General features: G+C 42.3%; 3 protein-coding genes across 4 annotated transcripts; 2 read left to right on the plus strand and 1 right to left on the minus strand.

The window, feature by feature from the left end:
* Nucleotides 1–5: 5 nt before the first annotated feature.
* On the minus strand, nucleotides 6–3077 carry LOC108613773 (GPI ethanolamine phosphate transferase 1). Its single transcript, XM_018007483.2, has 2 exons — nucleotides 2227–3077; nucleotides 6–2041 (listed from the first exon to the last, which is right to left on the minus strand). The coding sequence occupies exons 1-2, from the start codon at nucleotides 2990–2992 to the stop codon at nucleotides 117–119; spliced, it is 2691 nt and encodes an 896-aa protein (XP_017862972.1). The 5' UTR covers nucleotides 2993–3077; the 3' UTR covers nucleotides 6–116.
* Nucleotides 3078–3770: 693 nt separating this feature from the next.
* Nucleotides 3771–6373, plus strand: LOC108613778 (GPI ethanolamine phosphate transferase 1). Its single transcript, XM_018007497.2, has 2 exons — nucleotides 3771–4458; nucleotides 4517–6373. The coding sequence occupies exons 1-2, from the start codon at nucleotides 3771–3773 to the stop codon at nucleotides 6280–6282; spliced, it is 2454 nt and encodes an 817-aa protein (XP_017862986.1). The 3' UTR covers nucleotides 6283–6373.
* Nucleotides 6374–6462: 89 nt separating this feature from the next.
* On the plus strand, nucleotides 6463–10565 carry wkd (TBC1 domain family member whacked). Of its 2 annotated transcripts, none has more exons than XM_018007551.2 (4): nucleotides 6463–6913; nucleotides 8800–9040; nucleotides 9105–9469; nucleotides 9525–10565. In XM_018007551.2, the coding sequence occupies exons 2-4, from the start codon at nucleotides 8834–8836 to the stop codon at nucleotides 10045–10047; spliced, it is 1095 nt and encodes a 364-aa protein (XP_017863040.1). In that variant the 5' UTR covers nucleotides 6463–6913; nucleotides 8800–8833; the 3' UTR covers nucleotides 10048–10565. The 2 variants fall into 2 exon arrangements, with proteins under 2 accessions (XP_017863040.1, XP_017863048.1); XM_018007559.2 differs by having other exon boundaries at nucleotides 6464–6913; nucleotides 8820–9040.
* Nucleotides 10566–10588: the final 23 nt, after the last annotated feature.

Genomic DNA, 10588 nt, shown 5'->3' on the forward strand with positions numbered 1-10588 from the left:
GAGCCTTTAAACGATTTAAATAAAAGGGTATGATAATCCAATTGAACCTTTATTCAATTCATAAACACTTAAATTTTCGGAACATTCAAAATTTTTTTTTTTAAAACCTGACTTTTTTAAACCTGACTTTGACCCAGTTGTGTCATCTTTACGTCCTTCTTCCAGTTGAGCATAGGCAGCATGGTCAGCGGTATGGCACTCAGCAGTAGATTTGGTATGAACGAGAATGCGGCCAATAGCATGGGTACTCCATGGGCGATCAGCTGCTGGGAAAGCGACTCGCGCACAGTGCGCCAGGAACCGCTGTTGCGCACAAAGAAGAAGAAGTACAGACACAACACATCACAGATCAGGAACAAGCAGATAAAAATGCCGCACAGATTATGGCGGACATAAGCACGGAAGGCGCACAAGCTGCTCATGATAATAATTAGGGGTATCATCACCTTCAGCGTGTAGAGCAAAAAAATTAAAACCGTCGAGCAGTCCGAAACAAAGATGTGGGCAAAGCTCGTATCAAATGCACTGATATCGAGCAGATTTCCGGTGCCAATCATCGAGAAATAAGCGTAGACAAGTATGAGCACAGCATAGCGATAGATTTTGTTGATGTGATCCTCCGAAGATAAAGATTTGTCGGGTTTCGCCTCGTCCTCAACGCCCTCGCTGTCTTCTGAATCTGTCCAATTCTTTTTTCCCGTGTCCACCTGCATGCCCAGCAGAAACTCGGTGCAGAGCAATTGCATAAATATCGACTCATAGCTGACGCTTAACAATGTGTATACGGTGCTCAAGTTGAAGAGAATCAGCTGAACACGACGACGCGGTGTCTTCGTATTGCTATAGGGTATAGAGATGAATGCATATAATACATAGAACCAGGCAGCGCCCTGCAGCACACAGTTGATCTCATTCTTGGAAAGGCGCTCATAGGCTAAATAGGTGGCCAACAGCAAAGCACTTCCATTGCTCAGCCAGACTCTACAGGCATGTCGCTCGTTCATCAGCAGTGGACGCAGTATGGTCACGAGCATGCTCAGGAATAGCAATACTATTGAATTGCATCCAAAATCGGGGCGCTTCACCGTGAATCCGGTCAACAGGGCAACCACCGCGACCCACAGCCAAAATCGTAGCCTAGGAGCCCGGGTAAAGGCGTGTCCATTGTTTGCACAAACCACGATCAGATAGCCCAAAGCGATGAGCGGCTTGAAGAAGTACGTGGCAATGAAAAGCACCACGGCAGCGCCGATCCAGGCCAGCTGAATGAGCGGAGCACGCATGCAGCTGTACTGCAAGCCCTGCTCCCGCAGAGCCAATGCCCACATGGGCACTGGCACCAATAGATAGAAACTGGTACTGCATGGGACGCTATGCAAAACGCACGTCAGAGCCACGAGCAGCTCAATCAGCAAGAGGATCAGATTTGCAATAGTGAACCATCCCCGTGTGGGCTCATGCTCGGCACGTCCCTGCTTGGCCAGCAGATAGTAGAACCAGCCCAGATAGGTTAGCATGCAGGCCACCACCAGTGGTATACGATAGTATAGTCTATAGTATTCTAGGCATTCCAATGCCGAATGTATCATCCTCTGGCTACACAGTATTGCCTCATTGAGACAGCCGCTCTGTATCTGGGTGAGGATCTGCTCATGAAAGTGTGCTATGCGGTGTCTATCCAGGCGCTCAAATCGGGGCAGCCATTTCCAGATGTAGCTGCGCTCTTGCTTATTCAATACTTGTTCAACTTGCGCCAATATTTGGCGTGCGTTCAGGTACATTGAGTGTGCCTCATATGTTCGGCTGACATTCATCATGCCCATGACCAGTGTGGCCCGATTATTCAGTGGCGGTGGCAGTCCAATCAAAGCGGACATCAAAGGTGCGAGCTGTTCCTGCTTCAGCTCCTGGAATTGCATTGGAGTTCCATTTGTCTTCGCCGCGTAGATATCTTTAAAGGGAGACTCCAGTCGCTCGATACCTGCGCCCCAAAAGATGAATGGCATCTCAATCTCAAATAAACTGTCTTCGCCGTGATCACCTGCAAAATCAATAACAATATCAGCCTTATTAACAACTCAGTCCTGCTCAGCTTAAATCGATGCACAGTCTACCAATTACATAGTAAAAACTAACATGAGCTTCAAAGCTCTTATGATCATGGTAACCTACGACCTAATTTATATTGTAAATATGTAAAAGAGATCTGAGAAAAGAAGTAATTACCGTTATCGGTCATTCCATGATCGGATGTCAGAAGATACACAGTTCGCTGATCCCCGAAATATTGTTCAAATAAATTATATAGCTGATTAATGACCGTCTCAGTACTATTGAGAGCCTTTAAAAACTCATCGCTGTTCGGCTTGAGCACAGTCTCATTTCCAACGAGACTATCAAAATCCACAAGATAGACCGATGGCAGCGTCGAATTGTCAAATGATCCAGCCAAAAACTTACGCACTTTACTGTGCAACAACTTATGTGTAAACTTGTTTCCCGTGAGCTCCGATTCGGTATGCATATCCAAATACATTTCATGGTTTGGCAAATATTTCAAGAACTGCAACACAGACTTGGAGCCCCAAGCCCACGAGGCGCCCATCGTGCGATTAAATACCGTATCAAAAACGGAAGGATTTCTTTTGAAGTTGCGCAAGGCTGCTGCAGCATCCTCCTGAAAGCCACCAAAGATGGAAATGTGGCCGGGACGACTCTCGGTTGGAGCACTCCCGTGCGATATACCAATCAGGCCATGGTCCATAAATAGATGTTTCAAATTGGGTAGGACGTTCCATTTGTTCCTGTATAAGGATTCAGCGCGCAAGCCATCGATGAGAAATACAACCAGACGATCTGCTGGCGGCTGCAAGCCTAAAGAGCGATGTCCATCTTGTGCTTTCATGCCATTGATAACCGAGCTTTGGTAATAGATCAACGAAATATATCCAAGCAGCAATATATGCACCAACAGAGCCAAATATTTCCACATTTTTGAAAAATAACAATAAAAATAAGAAACAGTACTGTTTCTTCTATGACCTATTAATGATTGAGAGTTTTAATGGAGTAATTCACATATGTAAAGGAGCAAAGCTTACTTGACTTGGAAATATCCCACAGCCTACTCTGATGGGATAATTCTGACCGATTTTTTAATAAGACAATATTGCTGCCAAAACCATGTTAATATTTATTAGTAAAGCGTTCAAGATGGAGTCTGCAGTAACATACACTGAAAAATTCAGGTTTTCCAAATTGCCAATTTTATAAATTAATAGAGCTGTCCAACAAGAACTATTATTCATAAAATTTTTAGTTTCCATCCACATGTAGTAAATGTAGTTTTTAATTTTTGGTTGTCAACCCAATATATCCTAAATTTGAAGTCTAAAGAAACTTATGTAAATAATTAATTATTTCCAGATATAGTACTTTCCGATTTGCCGCGCTAATAGTGGGCATACATACATATGTAACAAATTACTCTTTCAAAAATACTTTATAATATATAAATAATATAAATACTATGTACATGTATATAAATATTTACTTTTTAAAATCCATTAACTTTTAGCTTTTTCTTGTTTTTATAATTAATAACTGTTGGAGTAATAAATTAAGTAAAAATATTTATAAAAATAATACTTAATATCTCGACATGAGTTAGCTTAGATTTCTATATCTAGCTCGCCTAGGCAGTATTTCCTCCATTCGTAAATTTTAACATTTGACAATTTATTTTATTTTTTGTTGGTATACTTTTTATTATGGGCATTACCTACTGGTATGCTTGCGCTGTGCAGCTGCTACTGCTGTTCTCCGTGTACGTCATCTACTTTCGGCGCACGCAGCTGAGTGGGTTGGAGCCACAGAAACCGTTGCTGGAAAAGCCGCCAGCCAATCGTTTGGTCATCTTTGCTGTCGATGGACTCAACATGGAGTCATTCTTCGAACAACGCTGCCGTAATGTGCCGCATCTGAAGCAGATATTTCTGCATCAGGGTCTGGTTGGTATAAGTCGTGCGCGTGTGACTAACAGATGCGACACTTTTACGACACTTTTCTCTGGCTGCCATAAGGATGTCCTGGCAGCAGTGCATAGAATACCCATTGACACAATCTTCAATCGGAGCGATTCCAGCCATGCCTGGTGCTCAGCGGAGCTGAAGGAGAACTTTCAAGGCGATAACACCAAAAAAATCGTCCTGGACGAGTGGACATTTAGGGCAGTGAAAACTCATATTCTAATAGCATCCCACCAGATGCAGAACCTCACCGGTCAGGTATTCTTTATCCAGGCGCAGGGCCTTAACCTGCCCAATTTATATCGAACCTATCAGCAACAATTGAACTATACACAACGTGCCATTTGGGAGACTTACAACATAATTGAACGGGCTTTTGAGGATCAGCGCACTGCATATTTGCTGACCTCACGGCATGTCGGATCACTAGGTAAGCTGCCTCAATGTATGGAACTCATTAAACTATTCCACTGATCAACTCCTAATAGGGGACAACAATACCAGCAACAACGGGGAGGTGCAGATGCCATTTGTATTATGGGGCGCAGGTGTGGCCAACTGCTCGACCCAACCAGGTCGCAGCTTTGTGGCCACTGAAGAGGGACAACGCCTACCGCTGCACGTCCTGGACGCCAAACAGTTGGTCTCAGTGATGAGTGGTCTATTGGGTCTGCCGCTCCCAATGCACAATCGCGGCCAGCTGCCCGCGGGTCTGCTCAACACCAGTTTCCATGAAGCACATGCCACTTACTTGAATGCGCTACAGTTTGTCAACCTGGCGCAAGCGGCACTAGGCCGACATCAACGTGGTCTCCTGACCAAGCTCCTACCCAGTCATAAGCTAAGCGACGTGAATATCCACACATTCGTCAGGACGGCCGATTCGATGTGGCATCAGCAGCGCTACATCACGCTCACGGAGTACTGCAGTGGTTTCATGCCCAAGCTTCTGGAGTTGACCGACTACTATGTCCACTACTATCGCCAAGCGCTGCTTTGGGCCAGCGCCTGCGCCTTTCTGGCCTGGGTGCATCAGTTACGTGGCACGAAATCCGGATCACAGAATGTGCTAAATCTAATATTCGAGGCACTGGTGCGCCTGGTGTTCTTTCTGTTAATCATATTTGTGCTGTTGCAGCGTGTGCCCTGGCTTGTTAGTGGTATCCTCCTGCTGCCGATGCTCCTTTGGAGCTACAAAGGTGCATTTCATGAGGAATACTTAATATCGTATCGCCAGCTGATAATGCTCATGCTGTTCTCCATTTGCTGTTTTGCCGGCTTCTTCTTTCGCCGCTTCATTGGACTCATCTACTTTGGATTTGTCTGCTACCATAATCGGATCGCTTTTGCGCAGCGTTCACCAATCTGTGTCATCTGGTTTTTGCTTCTTTGTGCTCTCACAGCGCTATCGTGGCTGCCTCCGGCACTGGGCTATTGGCAAGGTAATTGGCTGCTCGGCAGCCTATTCATCACCGCAGTGCGTCCGTTTATTTGCAGCCCGCAGCTGATAAAGCGGCGATATTGCATTTTCAATGGCATGGTACTGCTCCTGGCTGGACTGCACGTCCTCTTCAGCTCGCAGGCGTGTTTACTTCAACTGATTGCTCGTGCATTCGCTTGCTATGTGTTTTTTCCGCGTCAACGACGGGACGGTGCGAAGCAGCTCCTCTTCGATTTGTGTACACTGTATGCGTTACTTTCCACGTCCTATGAACCACTGGTCATACAACTACTGGCCATGGAACTACAGTTGCAGCTGCGTCTCAACCAAGGCATCGGAACAGGCATCAATCGGAAATCCACACTGGCAATGTATATACTAATTTATAGCTGCTACTCTTTGTTCGTCATTGGCAACATTGATGCAGTAGATAAATTTCGCTTCTACATGCGATTCACGGGCTTTGGTTTCTATTCGACGCTCATAAATGGACTTCTGATCACAATCAAAATTTTGTTGCCGATCTTCCTTTTGCTGTGCATCATTTGTGCGAATTGTAATATGGCATGGCTAAGTCGACGGCACATCTTCTGTAGGCTGCTCATCATGTGCAATTTTATGGCGATAATTGCTTTATTTCGAATACGTTCAGAAATTATCTCTTGGCAAGATTTGGTTCGAGTCATACATTTTATTATTGTGCAAGGATTACCATTTTTATTGCTGGTACTATGTCATCTGGCACACTTTATGCTGGGCGATCATAGAAGAGAAAATTTTCAACTGCCGAAGTGGAACGTGCCCATCTATTAAAGATGCATTTTTCATAAAATTATTTTTAATATTTAACGAACTAACATTTTGAATCTCCGCGCTAAATAAACTGTTAACGCTTTTCACACAACATATTCTGTTAATGTTACATGAACACCTGCGTCTCGCCTATCGAAATCTATGCAACACTGCTTTCGTACAAAGACCAACGAAATGTCATCGCTAAGTGCTCGGCTGTTCATTCGCGCAACACACGTAGCTCCCAAAAAAATAATTGTATTTCTTGTGCAATTTTTGCTTAAAGCACGTTAAAATAATAACAATTTGTGTGCCAAAGCAAGCAGTGCGGTTGAACAAGTTACAAACGTGCATTAACGCGTAAATAAGCAAATGAGAAAAGAAAACAAGTGTCATTCCGATGGCTACCTCACCCTTCCCAGTTTGTATAAGAAATAAACAAAATCCAATTGGAAAATAGTGGTTCCACTCACACAATAAATGCAACACATTTGTGCGGGCGCAAAGTGTGTGCGTAAATGTGAAACAAAACGAATAACACAAGAAAGCATAGAAAGTTAAACGTGAAAACAACTATTGCGCATTCCACGGAAGCAGTTCAGTAGCAATAGGCAACAACAACAGCAACCAGCCAGAACAAGCAACTCGAAAGGTAAGCAAAAAGTGTACGTGAATGTGTATGACGGGAACAAGCAGGCGAGAGCGTCGCGTTAATAATAACAATTGCATAGTATTGTACACACACATAGGCAACCACAGCCGCCATAGTATCATACAGTGACACTTGCTTTTGGAGCGCTCAAGCAAAATGGCAGCCAAGAGCACTGATGGTGGGTGGGCCGCAAACCGCCTGAGCTATGTTCATGTGTATGTGTTTGTGCGTGTCAGTTTGTGTGTGTGGGTGTGTGTATTATATTACTCAATAAAACCTTCACAATTGACTTGGGCTAACTAGACACCAATTTTCGAAATATGTGTTGCTGATAAGAAATGTAGTGATTCCAATCCGTCAGCCGCAATTCCCCATCAGAATTGTGTCACAGCGACTTTCTTTTCGCCCTGCAGCTGCGCTGCATTTGCACTTTTATTTGCTCACTTGCGTAGTTGCTCACTCGCTTTTTGTTTTGCAATTAAGCATTCAGTAGGTTATTAAAGTCAACTACATACACAGTTGCCTCAATTAGTTAGTCGTCTGTCATTAGCCACTCGAACTGACAATGCTTACGTCTGAGTTGGCATTTGAGTTGCATCTTCCGGTGTCCAACTGGAAGATCACTCTTATAAGAGGTCGCAATGCCAGATTGTTACACTTCCCTCTTCATTTGTGTAACTTAAATTTTTTTTATATTTGTATTCCATTTCCACTCAGTAAACTTGATATTAATTTAAACAAGTTGAGTAAATGAGTAAAACCATTTTCGGAGATATCACTGTATTGTAAATATTGTAAAATACAATTGCGGTAACAGTTTATTCATATATCGCTCATTAGTTGAGTTCTTTGTTTACCTTTTTTATTATAGATTACTATTCCCTTTTTACGTCCGTTGCTGACTAATTGAGTAAACATTATAAATGCCGTGCTCCTTCGTAAATTCTTTGATTTTGTATTTCACGTGCTGGCTTATATACATACATACATATGTATATAACTCTAAAACAGTTGTGCCGGCTGTTCTGCCGTCTGCCCCTTTTGTCTGTCTTTTTAGCAATTTATTTAAGACCTTTTTGGCATTGCATAGATGATTTTTGAAATAGTTGCAATGGTTCCGTTATTTCGCACGCATAAAAAAAAACGAAGCGCCAGCTTGGATGAGCTCCTTCAGATAAACCGACCAATGTGCGCATACAGATAAATAGGAAACCAAATAATAACTCAAATCTTCAAGGTTTTATTATCTAAGTGAACCGCTGATAAGTAATCGTTATAAATAAACAATAAAAATCATATCTACAGTTAGAGAAAGACATGTATACGATACGAAATTTTAACATATACATATATGTATATATTTATGTGACTAATATGTGCCAAACGAAAAAATATATTGAGAGAATGATTGAGAAACCGTCAAAAATTACGTTGATCGCACTTAATTGCGCAGTTTTTCATTTTTACAAATACAAACATCAGATTATTAATGCAAATTATCTTGGCTTTTTGTAGTTGGGTGCGCTCTACCTCTCTTTCGCTCTCTCTGTCTCTCTTATCTCAATATCGTAGCCCTCTCTCGCAATCCACCTACACTTACCCTTACAAATATCTTAAGCTGTTTTTCTTTCTTAATATACCCTGTTCCCATTTAAGAAAGTTTAATCAACTATAAAAAAAAATGCAGAAAAGAATTATTTTAAAATAAATGAGAAATGTCGAATATTCTGGTTTAATTGTGTAAATAATTTATTTGGAAATACACTTTTTCCCGTTTTAGAATATTAAAAAGTAGCGCTGTGTATAGGGCATCTACTTGTTGAGTACTCAGGTTAAATTGCTTTATTGTGGGCGTATGTTAGTGTTGTAATAATTTATGGATTTAGTTTGCAATCGTTCTGCGCAGCACAAGTGACACAGATGGCAACGCCACCGCGAGCTTTGGATACCATCTCGCTGTGCTCCACCGTATCCAGTTGCCCCGATCGCAATGGTTTCTATGGCGGCTTTCAGCGCAGTGACAAACCCAAAGAGCCTTTGTCCAAGGCACAAATCATAGCGCGTGAAAAGAAATGGCTCTACATGATTGACAACTGGTCCATTTATATGTCCAAGAACTACAAAAAGGTTAGTAAGCGATAAGTGAATTAATTCAAATATTTATTACATTTTATTCCACTCCACATCATAGATACGTGACAGATGTCGTAAAGGCATACCTAAATCGGTGCGCCCAAAAGCTTGGTTCTATCTATCCGGCGCTTATTTGCTTAAGAAAAAGAATCCCGATGTCTATGAGGAGCTGCTGAAGAAGCCCGGCAATCCATCGACCATAGAGGAGATTAGAAAAGATAAACATCGTCAGTTCCCGTTTCACGAAATGTTTCTCGACGAGGAGAAGGTGGGCCAAATCGAGCTATTCAATGTGCTCAAGGCCTATTCGATATATAATCCCAAGGTTGGCTTCTGTCAAGCGCAAGCGCCAATAGCCGCATTTCTATTGATGCATTTGCCTGCAGAGGATGCCTTCTGGGTATTCGTAAGCGTATGTGATGTGTAAGTCTCGCCACTCCTCATTTTGAGCTATGTAAAAACTCATGCCTGTTTATAGCTACTTGCAGGACTATTTTATACCTGGTCTCGAGGTGATACAAAATGATGCAGGCATCCTGGAGGGACTGCTTAAGAAAACCTGCCCACCCGTCTATCGTCACCTGCAGAAGCACAAAGTGGAGCCGCTGCTCTATATGACGGACTGGTTCCTGTGCGCCATGACACGCACTCTTCCCTGGGAGACGTTGCTGCGTGTCTGGGATTGCTTTCTCGCCGAGGGCATCCGAGTAATGTTTAAGGTGGCCTTGGTTATCATTGGTGCCTCACTCAGCCGACACAAGGTGCGCAAAACGTGCACTGGTCTGTGCGAAACGCTAGAGGTGCTACGCTCCCCGCCCGAGCATATCATGGAGGAAGAGTTCATCATCAACAATATGATGCGGCTCAACTTGCGTGTGGAAGACTTCCAAATCGAGCATACCCGTCAAAAAGCGCGTCGCGCCAAACAAAAGGCGCAACAGGATGGGTTAGCTCCTGGAGGAGGCGCAAGCAGTAGCAGAAGGAATATGCCCACGCTGTGAGGCTGCAAACAGATAACAATAATAAAAACAGAACCATTTACTATTACTTCTACAACAAAGAGAAACCAATTGTTACTAAACACACACACTCAATGAATGAGTTTTGTATCAATTCTAAGGCAAAGTCGAATAGTGAGACAGGCGTGCACAAAAGAGAAAGGAACTGACAAATTGTAAGCTTCGAAACGATAGTGGGGAAAGCCACAAAGGAAAACTGTTTAAAGAACAGTCAATTAGATAATGTTCATTCCATGCGCAAACGAAAAGTATTTGGCAAAAGAAACAAACAAAAATGAAAAACAGCAAAAGTTTTGTTTTATATTGAATAAGAAAACAGTTTTTGTTCTTATTTGTATTTTATTATATTATATTATTATTTAAATAGTTGCAATTATTACATGCGTGCAATTTGTTTATGCTTTCCAAAAGTATTCATTATTATTTATTGTATTACATAACATTAAACGAAATACACAAAAATGAAATAAATTTTAGATTTAGGATTCTATTAAACAATATACATATCGTATTATTATCGTAC

The sequence above is a fragment of the Drosophila arizonae genome, chromosome 2, assembly GCF_054131065.1.
Source record: "Drosophila arizonae isolate 15081-1271.41 chromosome 2, UAZ_ARI_1.0, whole genome shotgun sequence".
Lineage (NCBI taxonomy): Eukaryota > Metazoa > Arthropoda > Insecta > Diptera > Drosophilidae > Drosophila > Drosophila arizonae.